This window comes from Priapulus caudatus, unplaced genomic scaffold (assembly GCF_000485595.1).
Source record: "Priapulus caudatus unplaced genomic scaffold, Priapulus_caudatus-5.0.1 Scaffold671, whole genome shotgun sequence".
Taxonomy (NCBI): domain Eukaryota; kingdom Metazoa; phylum Priapulida; class Priapulimorpha; order Priapulimorphida; family Priapulidae; genus Priapulus; species Priapulus caudatus.
In genome coordinates, this window is record NW_014577732.1 from 102174 (window position 1) to 127139 (window position 24966).

At 45.1% G+C, this 24966-nt stretch overlaps 3 protein-coding genes across 6 annotated transcripts in view; 1 reads left to right on the forward strand and 2 right to left on the reverse strand.

Moving 5' to 3' along the window:
• Nucleotides 1-444: 444 nt before the first annotated feature.
• Nucleotides 445-16919, forward strand: LOC106812663 (alpha-(1,3)-fucosyltransferase C-like). Of its 4 annotated transcripts, none has more exons than XM_014816592.1 (3): nt 445-467; nt 14165-14328; nt 14474-16919. In XM_014816592.1, exons 2-3 carry the CDS (start codon nt 14263-14265, stop codon nt 16076-16078), a joined length of 1671 nt encoding a protein of 556 aa, XP_014672078.1. In that variant the 5' UTR covers nt 445-467; nt 14165-14262; the 3' UTR covers nt 16079-16919. The 4 variants fall into 4 exon arrangements, with proteins under 4 accessions (XP_014672078.1, XP_014672076.1, XP_014672079.1 ...); XM_014816590.1 differs by having other exon boundaries at nt 452-500; XM_014816593.1 differs by lacking the exon at nt 445-467 and adding an exon at nt 11384-11400.
• Nucleotides 1994-9011, reverse strand: LOC106812662 (protein MTO1 homolog, mitochondrial-like). Its single transcript, XM_014816589.1, has 13 exons — nt 8891-9011; nt 8248-8399; nt 7654-7828; nt 7213-7389; nt 6840-6952; nt 6521-6633; nt 6006-6199; nt 4489-4619; nt 4047-4251; nt 3547-3712; nt 3172-3290; nt 2740-2897; nt 1994-2450 (listed from the first exon to the last, which is right to left on the reverse strand). The coding sequence occupies exons 1-13, from the start codon at nt 8934-8936 to the stop codon at nt 2334-2336; spliced, it is 1866 nt and encodes a 621-aa protein (XP_014672075.1). The 5' UTR covers nt 8937-9011; the 3' UTR covers nt 1994-2333.
• Nucleotides 16920-17090: 171 nt separating the features above from the next.
• Nucleotides 17091-24966, reverse strand: part of LOC106812664 (somatomedin-B and thrombospondin type-1 domain-containing protein-like) — a 44719-nt gene continuing 36843 nt past the window's right edge. Inside the window, exons 2-5 of the mRNA XM_014816594.1 lie at nt 22977-23168; nt 22372-22489; nt 20249-20392; nt 17091-19487 (exon numbers count right to left, since the gene is read on the reverse strand). Of these exons, the coding sequence (XP_014672080.1) occupies nt 19337-19487; nt 20249-20392; nt 22372-22489; nt 22977-23168 (605 nt within the window). The 3' untranslated portion in view covers nt 17091-19336. The remainder of the gene's footprint in view (nt 19488-20248; nt 20393-22371; nt 22490-22976; nt 23169-24966) is intronic.

Consider the following 24966-nt stretch of genomic DNA (forward strand, 5'->3'; position numbering starts at 1 on the left):
ACACACACACACACACACACACACACACACACACACACACACACACACACACACACACACACACTCAACGAAGCCTAGAACAAGATCCAGATAAAATGTATCATGTATGCGTATATTTAGATACAATATTCAATAATGACTTAAATGTAACCCAACAAGAGTAGGGTTACATTATGATTATTCAATTTATTGTAATTTTAAATTTGTATTATCAATTATGCGTTAACGATTTGGCGCTGCAATGCCACTGACACCAGTTTACTCACCACCGGCATGTATTGTACAAGTTGGTAGAAGTGTCGTATACATTGTCTGTGCTTTGAGCATCGCAACGAGTGATTTTTTCATTATTCTACTCATTGTAATTGTAAAATGTTGTTGGTGCAAATCCAGCGTGAACTACGCGGAATTGGTGACGTCATCGAAACCGTGTGCGACCGCAGCGCCGACGCGCGTGTGGACTCATGGTAACTATTGTTTACGAAACGTAGCTTCGTAGGGTACTTTCCTGTTTTAATAACTTTAAACGCATTAATTATTTCCTAACTATAATTAGATACATCCCAAGCCTGCCCAGCGGGCCAAGTTTACTTGTGCCCAGTTTAGCACCCCGGATTAGTTTAACACACATGCGAAAACACCTTTGGCTTTGCAGCCAGGGGCCCAAACGGTCCATGGCTGATGGCATGCACCACAGCACAGGCACTAGCTCTATAGCCTCTACTCAGTCTCTACTAGCACTATAGCCCGCTTACATTGACTGCCGCTGGCAACTGTACGCGGGCTATAGTACTAGAGCTACACATACACTTGCCACTTGTTTCGGCTCAGGCTCTACTCTCTTTCACCTATTAGTATTATTGCCGACAATTTCCTGTAAATGTCGTCCAAATGCTCATCTGCAACACACTGTCACACGGTGGCCGCCGCACGCTAGGTGCTGCACAGACACAGTGACACATAAATATATAGTATATATATATATGTGTCACTGTGCAGCACCTAGCGTGCGGCAGCCAGCGTGTGACAGTGTGTTGCAGATGAGCATTTGGACGGCATTTACAGGAAATTGTCGGCAATAATAGGTGAAAGAGAGTAGAGAAACATTAAGACTTTGGTAGTAAATAGATTTCGTATTTATTTAGTATTAAAAAACTAGGCCTTTGTGGCCCAGTGCCAGTGGTTAGGCCACGTATATTGTCCACTGAAGGCTGCGAGGTCAAACCCTGGCCGGGGCAGTGAATTTTCTCAAGGTGTAAAAACCTTGCTCTCAACATTGGAGACTGTGAATCTCCCGTGGCTCGGATGACCACGTAAAATGGCGGTCCCGTCTCCAGTAATACTAAGGCCAATGGGGACGTAAAAGAACCACTGAGGGTGCAAAAAAAACTCTGGCTGTGGCCACCCTCAGTGCCATTCGGCTAAAAGGCTAACTACCGCTGAGAGGGTTTATGTCCCCCAGGGTACTGCCGGAACGTACCCTGGGTACGGTCTGGTATACCGGAACGTACCCTGGTACTATCTAATATGCCAGACCTTACCTCGCCTACTCCACTAACGAAGCGTGCGTCCTTGAAAAACTAATTCACACTTTTGTGGAAACTGTAGGCCTATAACTGTTGTATAGGTGTATAACTGTTGTATAGGTGTATAACTGTTGTATAGGTGTATAACTGTTGTATAGGTATATATATATATAGGTGTATAACTGTAGGCCTACTGTTTTTATATCAACTATAGTATTCCCTATTTATTAATGCCGAGAGTGTAATAATCAATAAATTCTCAGTTGAACACCTTCTTTAGAAATGCTCATTGACAGTACAGTTCAACTAAATTAAACAATAAATGCATATTTGAAATTCGTATAAACTTTACAGGATTTATTATGTAATAAATAACTTTCTACATGCATCCTGATAAATGCATATCATAAGAAAATTGTTTCGATGTAAAAAATATTAAACAATTTAAACAATAAAAATATGAATAGTTATGTTGGGACATACATTGCATTTTATTACATTTAACATGAAAATTATGTTCAGATATATTCTATAAAATCAAAGATTTTATATTTTATATTAGCTGCTATATGTTGTTAACGGCATAGACTTTTTCCGAGTAGGTATTATTCATAGACTAGTATGCTGTTTACAAGTGTGTATATCAGTTCAGGATCACCAATCAATTAATTTACATATTTATTCTGGTCATGATCATGACTTATTTTCATTTGGGTGGGAATACTTTTAAGTTTTTTGTGAAGCATTTGGTCAAACTATTAATAAGTTTAATGTGCTTTAGAGTGCAGTGTGATTAGAGACCAGTCCTCACGATGACAACGACGACGTTGACACGGTCGTTTCCTTCTGTGACCTTTTAACGAACTGCAGCAGACGTACAACAGCGACGGGTGTAACTCCTTGTATTCTGCTCGCTGCTCCAATCTGTACAAACAGATCGTCAACACGTTTAACGTAAATCGCACCTCTAGTTACAATGAAATGCACGTGTGATGCATGCAGAACTTTGTAACTTTGTAAAATATTTGTCAATCATGAATAGATTATCTTGGTGGGTTCGACTGTTCTCACGTATTCTACACACATACATACAGTACATAGCACATAATCATAGCATAGTTATAGTATATAGTAGTAGACTTCTTGTGAAGTTCGTGTGTTCTTGGCATCGTTTGAGCAGACGAGGCACTTCAGGTAGAGATGTGGGTCTTACCGTGTGGGGCCGTACCGCCTCCAGCTTCTTCTTGGCTTCATTCGACAAAGACAGAGAGGGAGCAGAGTAGTCCATGTCGTCAGGGAGCAGGAGATGTTCATCCTTTCTCGCTTCAACGATGTCCCGCATCATTTCAGCCTCTTTCTCGGCATACGTGGCTGGAAAGCAAAACCATATTATAAGAGCCAATGTAAGATATGTATGTATCAGCGACTTATCAGCGGATAATATCGCGATCAGGAGAGATCAAACTAACTTCAACTCAGTGATGAAAGCAACCATACCAAACACTTGTCATATAGGATAAAAATTGCGACACCATAGACAACACTTTCCTTATCCCTAGCCCCTACTGTCAATTCTAGCATGCACGTATAATGTATACACTACATAAATATACATCACATTTAAGTTCACGATTCTAGTGCCTACCCTGTATCTTGATCCGCTCACTCACGTGATGATCTAAAGGAAGACGGCTGAATTCATCAGGAAAAGCCTGTGCCATCATTTCCATTGTTACGACTGCCAACCCTAGCATATCATAGGCTCTGTAAAAAATGTTATAAATTCAAACTAGAGTGGGGATTTGTACATCCTTATTCATAGACTAAACAGATAGCGTTTATGTGACAGAACGACTTCATATAAATATCACTTTATAATTACGATGTATTTAATTAAATAAAAAGTTCCAGTATACATTTAACTTAAAATAGCACAAAAATCTAACCCAAGCAATGCTATCTAATGCTGCTGCTCAAGCCACGTATTCTATTGTAGTCACTATAGTATCAAAATACGTACGATTTTGGGTTGTGATTTGTCTGCGACCTTTGCAGCCGTAGACCGCTCCACCAGTGAGACAGCGGCTTGTTTATTGACTTTAAGCAAGCGGTGGCCTCCTCCAGTTTTTCTTGAATTCTCTTCATCTTGCTGTGCCTGGCCTCGCTCACACAGCCTGCCTTGTAACCTACCATGTATGGTTACACACACAGATGAGCTTCAATTACAAAAGCCTACTATGAGTTAGTAAACACTGAATGCAACCCCTTAGCCACCCACTCACAGGGCAAGTTATCTATTCTGTACGGTGAAAGGCAAGTGCAAGGTCAAACATCAAAAGTAGCTATTCACTAGGACTATTTACATTCTTGCTCAGTTACGATTCATCTCTCCTGGCTAGTGAATGCAACCACACCGCACGCACATGCACACACACACGCACACACGCACACACGCACGCCCACACGCAAGCACGCACGCATGCACACACGTTTACCGCAAGCACTCACGCGTGCACACACCTTTGCCGGTCAGTCTGAGATCGGCGTTGTCCGGACGTAAGACAAGTCTGAACTCTGCTCTGCTGGTGAACATGCGATACGGCTCACTCGTGCCCAGCGTCGTCAGGTCGTCTATGAGCACACCGATATAACCCTCGGTCCTGTCTACCAGCAGTGGTGGCTGCTGCTGGCTCTTCTTCACTGCATTGATTCCAGCTATGAGACCCTGCGACAGAATAAAGACATTCAGTGAGGCGATGAAAGTATTCGTAACTCTACTAGCAATTCGCACGCATTCTGTAAATAAACATAGATCAAATAGCAGCGTTTCAATCAATGACTGCTGTGCAAGCCAACGGGTGGAAAACCACTCAATCGAGTGAATCACTCACTGCGAGGGGGAAATATTTCATAGGTTGCCATGACACTTAGCAGGAGACGACGACGTCGTTGCCACGGTTACCTGAGCTGCAGCCTCCTCGTAGCCGGTGGTGCCGTTTATCTGGCCGGCAAAGAAGAGGTTCTCGATGCGCAAGGTTTCCAGCGACGGACGCAGTTGCTGCGGTTCTATATAGTCGTACTGAACGCCGTAACCTGCAAATTATTCAAAGCTGACCATCAGGACCAATGCTAAATGCCTGGTTGTAGACACTTTAAGCATGTTTCAAACACAACTATAACTAGACAGAGGGCACTCACGGAGAGTGCATACCTCCGCCAACATGTAACATGTATGTCTTATTATTGTATTGGCTTGCTGTTCGCTCGCTCGTAGCAGCCGCTCGTTGCTGCTGCTCGCTCACATGTACACGCTTGACTGGACGCGCTAATATCGATCGCGCCAACACACTAACACACTAACACTGACTGGCCTGCTGCTGGCTACACGAACACACTAACACACGAACGCACGAGACTGATCACATAACCTCCGCCCTCCAACTCCATTGGGTGGAGGTAATTAAGGATACATTCAGGGTTGCAGACGAAATTTAGTCAAAATTTTAATACCCATTTTATTTGATAGATGGCGCCTCTGGGCAGCTATATGTGTGGTATATATTTGGTGAGCAGTTATGTTGTAATTCCCTTTACAGAGGTACCTGTCCGTAACCCTGACTTTATCCTTAAAACTCAGCATACGTGTCAGTTATAGATTCAACCTCTAGCGTAGATTTTGAAATATGGATTATGATGCAGATGATTATTGATTTACAATTGGCTCAAGATTTCACTTGAAAGGACAGGATTAATTACTGCGAATGCATTGCCAATAGACATAACATACATGCATGTTCGCTTGCCACCACCATTCTCTGCACACACAGCTTCATCTCGCACACTGCAGCAAACACGGACCATACCTAGCTGGGCCAACCTCCCACACTGCAGAAAACACGGACCATACCTAGCTGGGCCAATCTCCCACACTGCAGAAAACACGGACCATACCTGGCTGGGCCAATCTCCCACACTGCAGAAAACACGGACAATACCTGGCTGGGCCAATCTACCACACTGCAGAAAATACGGACCATCCCTAGCTGGGAAAATCTTTCACACTGCAGAAAACACGGACCATACCTGGCTGGGCCAATCTCCCACACTGCAGAAAACACGGACCATACCTGGCTGGGCCAATCTCCCACACCGCAAAAAACACGGACAATACCTGGCTGGGCCAATCTGCCACACTGCAGAAAACACGGACCATACCTGGCTGGGCCAACCTCCCACACTGCAGAAAACACAGACTATACCTGGCTGGGCCAATCTCCCACACTGCAGAAAACACGGACTATACCTGGCTGGGCCAATCTGCCACACTGCAGAAAACACGGACCATACCTGGCTGGGCCAACCTCCCACACTGCAGAAAACACAGACTATACCTGGCTGGGCCAATCTCCCACACTGCAGAAAACACGGACTATACCTGGCTGGGCCAACCTCCCACACCGCAGAAAAGACGGACTATACCTGGCTGGGCCATCTCCACACGCTCCAGTCCTCGCATCTCCCTCATCGCTCGCAGCTGGTGCTCCTCAGGCATTGTCATCGAGATGCCCTGCGGGTAGACGAGAGGGGAATCCAGTCCCTCCGGCTCCAACCAAACCTGGTGCTCTGTTTTGCTCTTGAAGCGTAACACCTTGGACTCTATCGAGGGGCAATACCTGGACAGGTGAGGTAACGATATAATACATTTCACTCACACAACCCAAAAATCAAGGGCAATACCTGGATGGGTAACATTATAATACACTTCGCTCATACAACCCAAAAATCCAGGGTAACTAGCTGGGCGATATTTCTACACGCTCCCCAAGGAAATGCAGAATGCGAAAAAAGCTCCAGCGACGATAATACTCATGACTAAATATATTTATTTAATTTCTAGTTATTTATATTGCATTTTTACATTTCTATTTTTAGCTTGCTTAGCAGACTGGTTGACTGTTGTAAGTAGAGCCACAAGTGTTAGATTGAATACATACATAGGACCAGAACTCTCTTCCTCTACGTGTTTATTAAGATGCAATGTATCCCTGATCACTTTGTGTACCTCTTCGTTTGTGAAGGTCATATGACACGGAACTTGATCTTCAGCCTTAATTACAACAATACACAATACAGACATGAAAACGTAACATCGTTAACGATAGCATTTTACAAGGCACATGAAAACTCTTCAGGAGATAGCCAAGTGAATTCTGGTAATGATGAATTACTTGACAGTAGAGCATATATACATGTTTCAGTTCATGACAGTATATTGTGGCTTCAATGAGTTCGTCTACTCAGAAGAGGCTGTACCTTTATCCAGACTTTGTCGCTCAGGAACGAGAAAGGCACGGGAGGGTTGTCGCCTTCCATCACCGCCGTCTTTGAAAAATCGATCGTCTCCTTTATCAATCTAGGCGGAGTTCCTGTGTGTGCAAGCGTGGATAGCCACTGAGCATACTAATCCACACTATTCTGGAATGCATTGACACTTTTAGTTTGCTAAATGCATAACAGTTAGCCTCTTTTAGTTTGATATATGCATAACAGTTAGGCCCTTGTAGTTTGATATATGCATAACAGTTAGCCCCTTGTAGTTTGCTATATACATAACAGTTAGGCCCTTTTAGTTTGCTACGTACATAATATTTAACCGCTGTGTTCCCGGTGTTGTACCTAAACATACCAGTTTTCAACCTGCCCATCGTAAAACCAGCCGTCTCTATTGTTCGAGCTAGACCGACGGAGGGTTGGTCGCCGATGCGGCCAGCTGGCGTCGTGTTCAACCCGATAAAGATCTCTCCACGTAGAAACGTGCCCGCTGTCAGAACGACCGTCTTCGCCCGGACGGTAGTTCCATCGCCTGTAACACAATGCCTAATAGTTGAGTCTGACGTCAGTAAGTATGTATTTAAAGGGCCGTAGCTCCTTGCACACATATGCCGTAATCCAAATGCCCTCTAACCCTGTAAGCTTATATATGGGAATATAAGTTTTATAACTATGAACTATGGTATTTACAGAGGTGGCATATGCTTACAGCTGTCAAATAAAATTTTTAACAAAAAATCGATAAACTACTTCCCATAAACTTTAAGTGTATTCTTAATTATCACCACGGCCTCACCCAGAACGACTCCGTGGCACCGCTCCTTACACATGTCTGTTCTAGTCTGTACCGTAGCGCCATCTAGTAGCAGGTCTTCTACTGCCGCGGCTCTCATGGTAAGGTTTGGCATGTTGAGTAACTCCGCTTGCACGTGCTTCTTGTACAGCTTTCGATCTACCTGAGCTCTTGGGCCCTAAAAACCCAGTGAGGGTAATACAATAACGTATTCACTGTAATGGAATATCCGTTTATAATTTTATATACCTTCTAGAGCAAACCAATCATCGTCTGTACTCTACCAGTTTTCATTTGTAACAGAAACAGAATACCTGTACTATACTGCTTATGATAAACTTCCCATCCATGCCCATTCTCTACCCTGTTTGTGTACCATCTCAAAACGTTTAAGTCATTTGCATACAGCAATAATGTATATGTATATGCTATATGTACACATATATATAATATATATTAGGATAGTGTGTTTCTTTGCTAATTGTACATATACTTTTCTGCTAGTTGATGATTTAAGTTGCAATGACTATTAAAACAGGGATGAATGTTTTTTAATAGCTACATACTATTCCTGACAGTGACAGGCGCTGAACGTACCCAGACAGCCGGTCCCTTTCGCCTGTTCAGCATCTTGTACTGAATGCCAGACTTATCACAGATTCTCCCACACAAGCCATCAAGTGCATCCACCTCTCTCATGAGATGTCCCTTACCAATTCCCCCAAATGACGGGTTGCAGGACATCTCCCCTATAAAAAAAAGAATGCACTTTAATAAGGATAGGGACCATGCATGCAGTGGCATATGGCTCTTTATAGGTGCTACATTTACTCACTTCCATAGTTCCAAAGATCTATACATAAATATAATAAACACGTGAAATATGTGTATATATATTTCAAAATGCATTTCTCTCTACTACACATATTAAATAAATAAGAATTATTCATTCTTATTCATTCTTCTATTAATTCATATTGGAATTCTCCTCCTTAATTCTTATCTGGTTAATTGTAATAGTAAAAATTGTTCTACTGTAACTTGCAAAGTTGATCTATCGATTGTGATCAACTTTGACTCTAACCATACCTTTGGTATACCCCCCCCCTGGACTTTAAAGATTGCAACTCTTACAAGGTTACGCGGTTACTTAATTGTGCACCGTATCAAATATTATTGAGTGAATAGTGGTCGATGCGATATATAGACGGATACCGTTTCACCAATTGTGAGGTTATACCTATGCTATCTATTTTATGTGTGAGCAGGAGGGTGTCGGCACCCATGCGTGCCGCGGCTGCTGCGGCCTCCGTCCCTGCATGGCCGCCTCCTACGACGACCACGTCGTATTGCTTCTCCCGCGAACCTATACAATTACAATACAAGGGTCGTGATATCTATCGGTTTCATTCGTAATTTATAGTAAAGTGGTTCAGACCATCTACACACACGCGCGCGCATGCAAGCAGGCTCGCATGCACGTACGCACGCGCGCTGACAGCACCACACACACACACCGCACACACACACACACACACACACCCAGTCACACACGCACGGCACCGACGCACGCACGCACGCACGCACGCACGGCACGCACGCACGCACACGCACGCACGCACCACGCACGCACGCAACGCACGCACGCACGCACGCACGCACGCACGCAGCACGCACGCACGCACGCACGCACGCACGCACGCACGCACGCACCACGCACGCACGCACGCACGCACGCACACACACACACACACACACACAGGGCTCGAATTAACCGACGCACGACGGCAATTGCCGTCGGTGCCCCTATCAATCGCCGTACTGCCCCTGAAAATCCAACCCGACCGACGGCAGTCACCTGCCTTGCCCTTTTGTGTAATTGCCGTCGGTGCCCTTTAATCTACTGCCCTAGTTTTGTTTTTAGTCGAATCAACATAAACAGTGCGGCGTGCGTCTGCTAGTTGCAATGATGAGCTAAAAACGATAGTCGCAGGGAGGAATAATAACAGCATCGGATAATTATTTGCTCCTGATAGCGGGCCATGTAAAATTTTCTGTTACTGTACTTCCATTAGCCAGAGGTGGGTACAGGGGTCAGTGTTACGGTGTAAGCTTACATGGCGGCATATTGTTTTGTACATTAAAAGCAAGACGATGTTGATGTACTAATTTGTTATGAGTTTCCCCTTTATTTTACAAAAGTGCCTGGTGCCCTTCTCAAACTTGAGAGTTGCCTTGGTGCCTTTCTATTTTAGAGAAAATTCAAGGCGATTTCTCACATGCCCTAAAAAATTGCCTTGCCCTTCTCGTCGCTTAATTCGAGCCTGACACACACACACACACCCACACACACACCACCACGACAACACACACACATCACACACACACACACACACACACACACACACACACACACACACACAACACACACACACACATCACACACACACAGCACACACACACACACAACACACACACACACACACACACACACACACACAACACACACACACACACACACACACACACACACACACACACACCACACACACACACACACACCACACACACCACACACACACACACACACACACACACACACACACACCACACACACACACACACACACACACACACACACATCACACACACACAACCACACACACACCCACACCACACACACACACACACACACAACACACCCACACACACACACACACACACACACACAACACACACACACACCACCACACACACACCACACACACACACACCCACACACAACACACACACACACACACACACACACACACACACAGCACACACACACACACACACACACACACACACACACACACACACACACACCACACACCACACACACACACACACACCCACACCACACACACACAGCACACACACACACACAACACACAACACACACACACACACACACACACACACACACACACACACATCACACACACACACACACACACACCCACACACACACACACACACACACACACACACACATCACACACACACACACACACACACACACACACACACACACACACACACACACACACACACACACACACACACACCACACACCAACACACAACCACACACACACACACACACACACACACACACACACACAACACACACAACACACACACACAACACACACACACACACCACACACACACAGCCACCACACACACACACACACACACACCACACACACACACACACAACACACACACACACACACACACCACACACACACAACACACACACACACACACACACACACACAACACACACACACTCAACGAAGCCTAGAACAAGATCCAGATAAAATGTATCATGTATGCGTATATTTAGATACAATATTCAATAATGACTTAAATGTAACCCAACAAGAGTAGGGTTACATTATGATTATTCAATTTATTGTAATTTTAAATTGTATTATCAATTATGCGTTAACGATTTGCGCTGCAATGCCACTGACACCAGTTTACTGCACGCACCGGCATGTATTGTAACAAGTTGTCGTACAAGTTGTCGTATACATTGTCTGTGCTTTGAGCATCGCAAGGCGAGTGATTTTTTCATTATTCTACTCATTGTAATTTGTAAAATGTTGTGGTGCAAATCCAGCCGTGAACTACGCGGAGTTGGTGACGTCATCAGAAACCGTGTACGACCGCAGCCGCCAATATCGTGCGTGGACTCATGGTAACTATTGTTTATGAAACGTAGCTTCGTAGGGTACTTTCCTGTTTTAATAACTTTAAACGCATTAATTATTTTCCTAACTATAATTAGATACATCGCCAAGCCTGCCACAGCGGGCCAAGTTTACTTGTGCCCAGTTTAGCACCCGATTAGCACCCCACACATACGAAAACACCTTTGGCTTTGCAGCCAGGGTCCCAAACGGGCCTATGGCTGATGGCATGCACCACAGCACAGGCACTAGCTCTATAGCCTCTACTCAGTCTCTACTAGCACTATAGCCGCTTACATTGACTGACGCTGCGCAACTGTACGCGGGCTATAGTACTAGAGCTACACATACACTTGCCACTTGTTCGGCTCAGGCTCTACTCTCTTTCACCTATTACTAGTATTTTGCCGACAATTTCCTGTAAATGTCGTCCAAATGCTCATTCTGCAACACACTGTCACACGGTGGCCGCCGCACGCTAGGTGGCACAGACACAGTGACACATAAAATATAATAGTATATATATATGTGTCACTGTGCAGCACCTAGCGTGCGGCAGCCAGTCGTGGACAGTGGTGTTGCATTGATGCATTTGACGGCATTTACAGGAATATTGTCGGCCAATAATAGGTGAAAGAGAGTAGAGAAACATTAAGACTTTGGTAGTAAATAGATTTCGTATTTATTTAGTATTAAAAAACTAGGCCTTTGTGCGCCAGATGCTTAGGCCACGTATACTGTCCACTGAAGGCTGTGAGGTCAAACCCTGGCGCGGGCAGTGAATTTTCTCAAGGTGTAAACCTGGCTCTCAACATTGTAGGCTGTGAATCTCCGCGTTGGCTTCGATGACCACGTAAAAATGGCGTCGCCGTCTCCAGTAATACTAAGTGCCAATGGGGACGTAAAAGAACCACTGAGGGTGCAAAAAAAACTCTTGCTGTGGCCACCCTCAGGCCATTCGGCCTAAAAAGCGCTAACTACTGCATGAGAGGGTTATGTCCCCCAGGTTAACTGCCGGAACGTACCCTGGGTATGGTCTGGTATACCGAACGTACCCTGGTACTATCTAATATGCCAGACCTTACCTCGCCTACTCCACTAACGAGTCCTAGGGATCGCCTACGCTACACTCCCTAACCCTAACCGCTAGAACCATATCAAATAGTTACCAGGGTAAGTTTCGGTATACCGGACCGTTACTGTGTGCCAGGGTACGTCCGGCAGTACCCTGAGAGTACATAGACCCTATAAGCCTAACTACTGGCTTTACCCAAGCTAGGTCAACCCCATGGCTAGCTCCAAGAAACGGTATTGCTAGGGTTTAGAATACGCGTTTCAGATTCTTGCCCACAAATCCTTGTAGTTGGCTCGTGTATCCAACCATCGACAGCAGCTAGCGCGTCACATGATAATAGCTCAAACGAATCTTATAAACCTCTGGCTTGCTCGCGACGGTAACTGGGCGCTACTGGCGCTTACTTATTTATTGAGTTATGCCGTTTTTCTGAGATGAATTGCGATCAAAACAACTAGACAGCCGCCATGTCTGCCATGTTCAGTGCAACTAAAATTGCATGGACCTGATTTTCACAGTGCGTAGGCCAAATACAACGCAAGTACATATATCTTCGCAATGATAATTATTAAGTTGTTGTAGATTGACGATTCCCTGGTTTTCAATGTTTTAATTTATATATATACGAGTATATGAGCTTCTTTATTGCTCACGCTAACGCAAGTAGCAACGCTATGGTATGTTATGTCGTATCGGGTTTTCCGCGTGCCGTCGAAAATCCATGCGCATTGCAAAATGGCGTTGGCGCTTAGTTGAAATTTCGGTTTGGCATCTTGAAATTTACACTGTGCACAGCAAACTGAGTGTATTAGTTTAATAACAATGCTGGAATACGATAAGGTGAAGGCTATATATTGATACAAAACAAGGCAGAAATGCTCTAGATGAGCATTTTATTTGAGATATAACGTATGTTCGCGGTAGTTTTTGTACAGGCTACAAGATTTTCAATGGATGATGTCAGCGGGTGTATGACGTTAGTCACACAGCCTGGTCGGGTTACCCCATTCGGCTAGGCTGATAGCCCCTGGGACGTTTATTCTTTATGAACTTGCCAGTATAGCAAAGTAGAATTAGAAACAGTGTCGAAGTGTGCAGCAGCTAGCACGTCGGTGTACTTGTGTGATTGGCCAGATGAGCAATTTGACCGCATTTACAGGTGATTATAGGCGAAATACGAGGTAGACAGAAACATAAGACTTTGGTAGTAAATACATTTCGTGTTTATTTACCATTATATTTTTTTATTGAGACATTCCAAGTGCCTGTGGCATGCACTGCACACTGTCACTACATTATCATTATGTCACTACATTATGTCACTATACATTATGTCACTATACATTATCCACTATCCAGCCACAGGCACAGGCATAATTCAATATTACTCCATTTATTTTAAAGTAAGGATATTTACTTACTAGTATAAATCCACAGCCGGGAGATTAGCAGAAAATGAACCTGCTACCGGTAGCAGGAGAATACTAACAGTAACAGTAACAGTAACAGCCTAGAAAGTAAGGTACTACTACTACTTAAGCCCTCGTTGATTATCATTATGCCACAGCCACAGGTGCCACAGGCCTGGTGCTGGGGCACAGCCAACGAGGGCTACAGTACTACTACTATAGCTAAATGTAAGCGTAAACCAGTGCCATGGAAGAGAACAGCAAATTTAATTAATGTATTGTTTAAAGACTACAGCCATCTCAGTGTGTGGAGAAGGGCAACAGAATCTGAGCTACATGGTTTGAACAAGTAAAATTTTGCGAAGATTTTTACACCAGCTAGCATCATGAAATCTGAGAGTCGACAAAGAGCTGGGAAAAGCAATAAGAGCAAACACCCACCACCTAAACAGGTAATCACGATTTAGCCTAGAACCATATTTTAATTGAAGCATTGCAATATGACTTGCTATAACATTCTGTGTTAAGTCACTACAAATATTGCACAGCTGATATGTTGAAAAATAATGGAGGTACAAGTTCAGTTAATCATTGCAGAGTGAAGATCGTCATAACATGGACAAACACAACAGCAAAGCAAGGCAACAGAGCAATGAATTCGACCAAAAAACAAACGTGACCTTCAGGAAAGTAGGTCTCCTCCTGCTCACCCTCACTCTCGTCTGTTCAACAGTCCTCCTCATTGGTAGCTATTTCCACAGCAGTGAAATTGCAGGCAATAACGTCGTGCAATCGTGCCACCGTGGCTTGAGTGACTGTGTCGCGGAATCTCCCAGCGTAATGGCTGGTCATATAAACGAACACAGTCCAACTCAAAATGGAATTGACGAAACGTCTGACGATGATAAACATTTGCTAGCACGTCAAAGCACTAGTGACAAGTCTGATGTCAGTGAACATAATGATGCCACATACGACGAGAGTTCGATAGAGGTAACAGATACGGAAGAGAAAAATCGAACGTCAGCAAACTCTGACGCTAGCGGAAACGAGCCGAAAACGAACAAACAATATGATAACATCGATGCAATAGATGGCGCCGCCGGTAGCAAAACCGGCGTCAGCGACGAGCGGCATCTCACGTCGCCCGCGCGGAGTCCCGTCGCCGGGGCAACGTTCCAACCGATCTTCGGCGGCGGTGGCGACATCAAGCGCATCCTGTTCTGGACGCCGATGTTCAGAGCGCGCGACTGGGACGTCGGCGTCGGCCGGCGAGCATTCGACCGCTGCGCAGAGCGGCGCTGCGAGACGGTCGTCGATCGCGCGCTGCTACTTTCCAGTGACGCCGTTCTCTTCCACATGCGCGACGTGAGGCGGGGCGACGTCCCCGCCGCGCGATCGCCGCGACAGAAGTGGGTGTTCGCTCTGAAGGAGTCGCCGTGGTACAGCTGGGCGCACCGCTTCACGGAGCTTCGCGACGCGTTCAACTGGACGATGACGTACCGGCGCGACTCCGACGTGCCGTGGCTGTACGGCGAGTTTCGTCACAAGGGGGCGCCGGCTGACCGCGGCGAGTTTCCCCGCGAGGGGGCGCCGGTGCGGGGGTTCGCCGCGGGGAAGACGAAGCTGGTCGCGTGGTTTGCGAGTCGCTGCAATGCGATCAGCGAGAGCATGCGCTACGTCGACGAACTACGGCGCCACCTGCCGGTGGACGTGTACGGCGCGTGCGGGCCGCTGCGGTGCCCACGCAGCGAGAGCGCACGTTGCTACGCGATGCTCGCGCGCGACTACAAGTTCTACCTCGCCTTCGAGAACAGCGTCTGCCGCGACTACGTCACCGAGAAGTTGTTCCTTGCGATGAACGCCAGCGTCGTTCCCGTTGTCCTCGGCGGCGCTGACTACCGGCGCCACCTGCCGCCGCGCTCCTACATCGACGTGCGCGACTTTGCGTCGCCGCGCGACCTCGCGCGCCACCTCGCCGAGATCGACGGTGACGACGCGCGCTACAACGAGTATTTCGCGTGGCGGAGCGACTTCGAGCTCGCAACACTCACCGACAACGCCAACGCCATCTGTGGTCTGTGTGCGAAGCTGCACGGCGACGACGGCGTGCGAGTGTCGTCATACGAGGACGTGCACGCGTGGTGGAACCGCACCGCCGACTGCGAGAAAGGCATCTACGAACTACTCGATCAAGCGTGAGGCGGCCGGGAGCGGTGGTGGGGCGTGTGTGGCAGCCGCGAGTGAGGTGGCTGGGAGTGTGGCAGCCACGAGTGAGGCGGAGCATTTGTGTGAAGAGTAACAGTGTCCGTCCAACTAACTTCGAGTTTATGTGGCGATTTTACTCTCCTGCGTTGCATAGGAATGAGGAGGGGGACATTGATTTTGATGCTGATCTGCCATTCACGTGAAGTTATTGGAGGGATCGTGCAGGGGCATTTTTTGCTGATCTGCGAAGACTAGGCCCTTTGGCATTGAGACCGCCTTTAGTTTCGTCGTAAAAATTTCGCCCGCAAATTTCTAAGCGTGTAAAACGATAAATCGTCAGACGGATGCCACTTGGTAGCTTGCTCTGCGTATTTTATTGCATAAATTATATGTAGCTTATCCTTATCGGTTGTTATCAGCACTGGCATCTAGTTAGCACTAATGGGAAGCCCATGGTTTTACATCATTTATTGACATATCCTGTCTGGTTGGAGAAATTCATATCTGCTGAAATACCAGGTATGCTAAAAATGTCAAATTATTTTATTGCCACAAAAATGAGATTTTAAAATGTATTTTCGTCTGGAATGCGAGATCATGTTATGTCTCAAATGGTATTTATATATATATATATATATATATATATATAAGAATTCTAAGCCACTGAACGTTTTTTATTCATGGATTTGCATTTTTATACATTTTTTGCAATATTTTATATTCTTACGATCTGATGAAGTAGGTAACCATGCTCTATGCAATATCAGGAAAAATTCTGTCATTTACAGTGTATATATAATACATTGTGCTCAATAAAGATTTTTATATAAATCTACTTATCTGTCTTGTTATGTATAGATAAGTACCACCTGGGGTGTGCGCCAATTTCTTGTGTTGAAAACAAAGAAAGTTGTAATGGTCAAGGGAAACTATGCCCTTATTATTAAACTTATATTTTGCATTGGTGAAACCATGATGCATGATATCAAACATCACAAAAGGAAAATTATTTTAAGCCACTAAAACTTATTATTATTATTATTTTCCTTTCCACAGAAGCTTAAACAACAATAGAACAGCTAGAAAAAGATGAAAGAACTATAAGATAACTAGAAAATTCTGCCCTACAAAATGCATGTACACTATGATAAAATAGCACGAATCATTCCCCGTTCGTTTACTTGATAAACCAGACGATTACACATGTGCTGGTCGATACACTCTTACTTCATCACACGACCATAAATGTGCTACAATCTACTCCTTACTGAACACAAATGCTAAAATTAAACATAAAATATAAATAAACCAGCAGAGTGAAAGGTGGGTTTATATATCTATATATCTCGACCGGTCACCAGAATTGACATCAGTCCTCTGTGTCGGCAGTTCAGCACACAACATGCAATGGCATATTTTGCATAACTCGTTGCTAATACCATAGTCACGTATTGATAATGAGAAACATATTGATTATATACTTCGTAGTGCACTTCAAACGTATATAAAACATCGTGTGATGTATACAGGCCTCCATGCCATGAACGCGTACGTGCGGGCCTTTATGTAAATATATATATATTCATAAGAGGGAACAGGGTAAAATACAACTGAATACGAACATTTACATTCTACGGTTTCGAGCCTAGTTGGAGCGATTTGTAAGAGTAACTTACACATCGTGAGGTTCATCTCTAAACCATTTCCAGTTCTATGTAAATTATTTTGGCTGGATGTAAGAACATAAACATAAATGGCAGTGTTAGGTGACTGGTCTAGGTCGAGGCAAGTGACACTAGATTCACGACTAAAACATTGTATACCATATTAAATTAATGAGTAAGCAAAAACTGGCTCGTTTCTGGCTCTTATTGCTGCTTCTGTATATACATCTGCAATAAACCAGACATCGTTAGAGTGTCTAACAGGTGGCACTAGTGTCGACTTTCAGTTCTTTCAGTGTAACCCGCCTTTCCTATGATGACTAAAAGTATAGTGCTGTCAGCCTGTCAAGTATATTAATCTCATATTTTTCGGCGGTGGGCTTTCCACAGACTTACACAGGTCTTTAAGTGTTAACGACTGTTAAAGTGTTTTTACTGATTTAAAATATGCATTCTCGTCATTCTTCCACGAAGTTAAAGACAATCGCATGAGGAAAAATGTTTTAGGAAAGGCAGTGGATAAATTCCAACTGTGGTTGCTACCATGAAAATCATCAGAGCACATTTAAAAAATAAAAGAGTTCTGCGGTGGTGTAGTTTGACCGTATCCTGTCGATTATGAAAATTCCCTTCCAGATCCCCCTAGCAGACGAAAAACAAGGGCACAATGGCCGTGATGCCATTGTGGTTGTTACTCTCATTATTGCGCAGTACCACTAGGCGGCGCTGCGCACGCAATTGTCTGGATTCATTACATAGAGATCTATAAAGACTACAAATGGTTTGTTTATAGATCTCTATGATTCATTAGCTCGAAACGATACGCGTTGATTGGACGTCAATTGCTTCGTCAACTGCATAAACTAGAATAAATAGTTACTAACAAAGTTGGCAACCTGGAGAGCCTTCAAATAACTGCACCTACGTTTTAGGTAAAAGTCATCCATGTATATAATATAATTGCATCCACCTCACAAATCTTACTTCTTGTATATCCTTGCCTCTCCTCGGCTTGCTACCTACCACATATGTAGAGCTTGAGAATGGGACAATCTTGCATGGGTTTACCGCGATTGTGAAGGGGAGTACGTAGGTAAGGTCAACAGTAAATTCAGTAAGCAAGAGAAGTCTTCCATGACATTGTCTTCTTCTGATACTAGTTTCTAGTGCCTGGGTCAATTGGGCACGTAGCATTGCACACATCTACATACCGTGGCTTCTTTAAAAATACGTTTAAGAGTGGTGTACACAGTTTGAATGTGTTGCAACGTTGTCGCATTCGTCTGGGACTACGCAAGAGTAGATATAAACAGGGTATACGGAAGGATAGTTGTTTTTCTTGCTGAATGTGCTGTTTGTAAGATGTGGTAAAGAGTGAGCGCTTTTGCATTGTCGTGCATCTACGTTCTCCTAAGAAGAAGAAGAAGAAGAAAAGCCACACTTGCATCTGAGTCGCCTACAACCCCGCATCGAGAAAAAAATACTGCGCGATGACATTGCGAGTGGATGACGACGTCATCAGCAGGTTATGACGTCATCGCGAGCTGACGCGTGACGTCACGAGTCTCCGTGCGCGCGGGCCGCCACGTCACACGAAGATGTATCCGGGCATGTTCTTGTTCTGCTTGTGACAGGAGCAGTCCTCGATGAGCTCCTGCTGGATCCAGCGGCCGCTGCACCACGGCACGTTGGTCGCCTTCCAGCGGCTCTCCACGCCGGCGACGCCCTGACCATTACATCTGCAAAAACGTCACGTGATACGACGGTTGACGACGACGTCGGCGAGAGGGGAAGTAAATAAAGTAATTCAGTCGCGGGAATAAAACGTCACATGATGTCGGTTGACGTCGGCAGCCAGAAAGGGGTACGTACGGTGGCGGGAATAGAACCCCTGTTTTTGATGTCTACCAGCATTGCTGTGTGGTGGGGAGTTTAGGTATTACCGAATACCGACGTTGGACCCCGGATTTACCTCTGTGTGTATGTGGGCGTGCGTACGTGCGTTCGTGCGTGCGTGCGTACATGTGTGTGCGTGCGTACGTGCGTACGTGTGTGTGCGTGCGCCGTGCGTACGTACGTGTGTGTGCGTGCGTACGTACGTGTGTGCGTGCGAACGGACGTGTGTGTGCGTGCGTACGTGCGTACGTACGTGTGTGTGCGTGCGTACGTACGTGTGTGCGTGCGTACGTGCCGTCGTACCGTACGTGTGTGTGCGTGCGTACGAGCGTACGGGCGTGTGTGCGCGTGCGTGTCTACGTTTTTGCGTCTGCGCGCGTGATTGCGTCTATGTGCATGCGTGCATAAGCGCTTGCCCGTGTATGTGCGTGCGCGTATATGTGCGTGCGCGTGTATGTGCGTGCGCGTGTATGTGCGTGCGCGTATATGTGCGTGCGCGTGTATGTGCGTGCGCGTGTATGTGCGCGGTTACGAGTTAACCCATCTCACTACAATGACGATGACGGTGACGATGACGGTGACGATGACGATGGAGTTTGCTCACCTTGCGCCCTTCATGGAGGTCATGGCGTATGGCTCACACTCCACACACACCTTGTTACCCGCCACAGCGAGGTCGTGCGTCCACGTATTCACCGTAGAGTTGCAATACTTGTGCGTTCTAACGATCTCAAACGTCAGACAGTACCTGCGGCAAAATAAGTTTATCGATGCATGTTCATAATATGCAAATAATAATTAATATAATGACGTTATGCTAATAATACGTATAATTAACCTGAAATATTACTGTATAAACCTATATATTATCTGTATATAAAAACCAAATAATATATTATGTATTATTAGCTCTAGATCATATCAAGAGTACACCTCCTATTATGTACTCTTGATCCTATGCATGAACAGCAAATTGTAAATTTGTTGAAAAAGTAAAATTTATGATAATATTTCTGAATAATTTATAATGATTTGTTTAGGAATAAATTCATTAAACCAAAAATGTATAAAATTGCGCTTTCCGGTGTAGTATGTATATTGAGTATCGCAGCATATGACGTAACACATTGACCTTTAATTGGTATTTTGGCAGAACATCTGCAACGATTCGAATCGGACAGCTTTTTCCTTTCCGTATATAATCTTCACACTGTTTTTAGGAATAGTAAACATGTGTACGACAAACTCGATCAGTTTGTGAATTGTAAGGTGCTGTAAGGCAGATGGGGTCGTTGTCGTATCAGGTACTACAGATATGTACCCGAGTTAGTTTTATTATTAGCTCTTGGTATTAGCTTATATTAGGTATTATTAGCTTAGTATTATTATTTAGCTAGTATTATTATTTAGCTAGTATTATTATTATTTATATTAGCTTATCTTAGGTATTATTAGCTCTTGGTATTATGTTTATATTTTTATATGAGGTATGTTTAGGGTTAGGGTTAGGGTTAGGGTACACTTCTGTAGTACAAGTCTGGTACACTTTGTGTATACATATATGTACCTCGGGTACATATCTGTAGTACCTGATACGACAACGACCCCTTCAGCTGTACTGATGGCAATGGCGTTCGTGTAATATCGTTCCATCATTAGTGTTGTCACGTCGGCTTATATATATAGCAGCGCATAGCAGTCGGGACGTATTTTATTTCCCGTAATTGATGCTGACGTTACACTACCGATCGTTCTATTTGAGGACGAAAAGAGATAACTAGTTACATAAGCTCTGTGGGATGTTTACTAACACATACGTATCTCTAGACGTATGTATATATACAGTACTATAGTTGGGGGAGATAGTTTGTCGTTACGTAAATATCTCGTAAGGCGTGCAAGAGAAAACGCGCGTGGAATTTAATACTGGCCATTGGAAGCACTCACGCACAACTAATTGCTCGGAATGTAACTAGGAACATATATAACACGTCGATTAGAGTAAAAGCCAACGCATCCCATAAATATGTCTACTGTGTCTTATATACCTTGCCAAAAGTTCAGCGGTTTTCAATAATTCACTGTCTCCTATTTACTTTAATGGATTTGCGGGGTGGAAGAGAGACGGTCGGGGCGTTTGATACGCCACCTATTCCCACCTGCCTCGCTCCATCTCTCGCGTTTTTTCACCCTTGCTCTTTTCTCCTTCCTTCGCTGCCAACTCGCTTCCTTTTCTCACCACCCCAAACTTTCTCTCCTCTCTATTTTGTCATGTTTGTTTGGCTGATTGTTGTCTGTCTCTTTCTCTCTCTTTCTCTCTCGCTCTCTCTCTCTCTCTCTCTCTCTCTCTCTCTTGCACACACGCTCTCTCTCTCTCTCTCTCTCTCTCTCTCTCTCTCTCTCTCTCTCTCTCGCACACACGCTCTCTCTCTCTCTCTCTCTCTCTCTCTCTCTCTCTTGCACACGCTCTTTCCCTTCCTTCGCTTTTCATTTTCTTCCCTTTTCGTTTTCCTCTTTCTCCCTTCACTCCTCTCTCTTTTTGTCACCTTCCAACTGCATACTTCCTTACCACCCTGCTCTATATCTATCGTGTGCAGTGTCTTACCAGATATTTCTATATACGAGTCTTCTGATTACGTCGTGTAAACACGGGATCCCTCCCGCGTTTATACGACGTAGTTAGAAGCCTTTTAGTTAATTTTTTTAGTTTTTAGTTTCCTTGCTCACTTTTTCCTCTCAATGGGATTTTTCTTGTGGTAGTGATCCCTCAGATTTCTTCTGATGTCCTTCTCAGGATTATAGCGTCTTGCCTTTGCGTACTTTGCCGGTAGAAGCAGCGCCATCTCTGAATAGGAACGGGAACAACATACGATAACGCCGAGATAGCAAATTAGTGTTTGTCATACAACCTGATATAGTCTGAGTATTACGGTCATAATAAGTGATTCCCTACCCGGGTTATGCGAGTTATGAAGCAGCATCTTATACACACACACGCACGCACGCACGCACGCACGCACGCACGCACGCACACACGCACGCACGCACGCACGCACGCCCGCACGCACGCACGCACGCACACACACACACACACATATATATATATATATATAACGTCACTGAGGTTCAAGGGTCTAGCTAATGTGGTGGCGCGGTAGCTCGGATCTACCCGTGTAGCAACAGAACTCCAGCTAGAGGCCGCACAGCTAGAACCAGGGGAGAGCCTAGAGTTTGTGCGACAGGACTACGGCGGAGTGATCATGTTCTATCACAGGTGCGAGAGGGCAGCGAGTTCAGGTTCTATCACAGGTGCGAGAGAGCAGCAGGCGTACCTTTAATAGCGGCCCGCTCATCGTGCGTGCAGTCGAATCCCATGCAGCCCCTCATCTCCTTCAGGTGCGGACACTTGTCGCCGCCGTTAGATGGCTCTGCCGTCACGTTACGAAGTCTCTTCATCATGCCGATGCCACAGCGCGTGCTGCACTCCTCCCACTCCGACCACGGCGAGACTGTGCAATGCTTTGCTGTTTGAGAAAGAACGGGAGATATATAGGAATTAACACTGTGAAACTGTGCAGTGCTTTGCTGTGAAAGAAAGAAAGAAAGAAAGAAGAAGGGGGCGAGCGAGAAAGAGAAAGAGGGGTAGAGAGAGAAAGAGAAAGAAGGAGATGGGGAGAGAGAGGGGGGGAGGAGAAAGAGGGAGGGAGGAAGAGAGAATTATCTATTGTGAAACTGTACAGTGCTCAGCTGTGTAAGACATATGTGCATATGTGCATACATATACAATGAGCACGCATGCGCAATGGCATCCGTTTATGACGTAAAGAATATCGTATTCAGATTCTTTAAATTTATTGAATGCGAATGTGTTATTTTCTTCGATTGTTATTAACACGGACGGTGATTGCTCGGTGTCTAATCCATTCCTGACGATACATCGGTAATTCAGTTATATCTTAGCTGGTAAAATCTCTCCACATAAATATTGTACGTAACTTTAAACGTCATTACGATACGATCACTCGTTTCAGTATAGTTAACGAACCCGCAATATGTAGGAGTTAACGCTGTGAAACTGTGCAATGATTAGCTGTGTACGAAAGAAGGAGAGAGGGGGAGTGATAGAGATAGAGGGAGAGAGAGAGGGGGAAGGAGAGGGAGAGAAAGAGAAAGAGAGGGGAGGAACAGAGAGAGAAAGAGAGAGAAGGGGAGAGGGAGAGGGCGAGAGAGAGAGAGAGAGAGAGAGAGAGAGAGCGAGAGAGAAAAAGGGAGAGAGGGAGAGAAAGAAAAGGGGGTACCGCTCGTCGTTAAGTCCCTTGTTAGCCCACCAGCAAGAACAAACGCGGCAAGAAGACGAGGTCGTGAGAAAGCGAAAACAACACATAGCAGGCCCTGAGAATGCTGTTGTTTTAATTCGTTCTCAAAACTCTCCCGAAGCGTTCCAGCGGCAAGCGCCGGCGGCCATCTTCTTTTTTTTCTCTCACGCAATCATGCCACCCCATGCTTATACCGATTAACAACGTCAAACTGTACGACAAGCTCAATAAGACGTATCTTAAGTGAAATCTATAAGTTCGCGAATATTGACGTAACGATGCGCACAATAGTGGGTAGAGTCGGGGTGAATGACTTAGGTCGCGGTCGCGGTCACGGTTACGGTCAAGTGCGTTGTTTTTTCGCATATAATTGGTTTGGCATTGGTAACAACGACCGTATTTTTTCGTAGGAATTCAGATTGTTAGGACATCGCGATATACATGCGTAACGTTCTCAGGTCTAACCATTCTAGACAGTATACAGTCACGTGAGACGTGACGGTGGAATTACACTCGTGTCAACGTCACCAGGAATCGATCAAACAAGACAGTCATTGCCTCTACGACATACGCCATTGCCGCATGAAAGAGCGTCGGTTATGCGGACATTGGTAACATTTTCGTAAGATGCAAGATTTCGGCAATACCAGATGTGATCCGGGCAAGTTCAAAGTAAGCCGCCGGAGCGATAGCACATCCAAGATGTTCTATCGCTCACCGAGATTCGGAGACGAATGGAGTTACTTTAGTCATAGCTATAATACTAGGATCATCGGCTCATGGGACAAAACTTGCCCGGATATGTAGTGTGTACATGTACGATGAATAATATCAATGACGTTATGCTCTTTCCTCTTGCAATTTCTGGATTCATGGAGACGCCATGATTTGTATGGCAGCGTGAGCGCACCATCGATCTTCTGCGACGAATACCCCCTCTCTCTCTCTCACACATGCACGCACGCACGCACGCACGCACGCACGCACGCACGCACGCACGCACGCA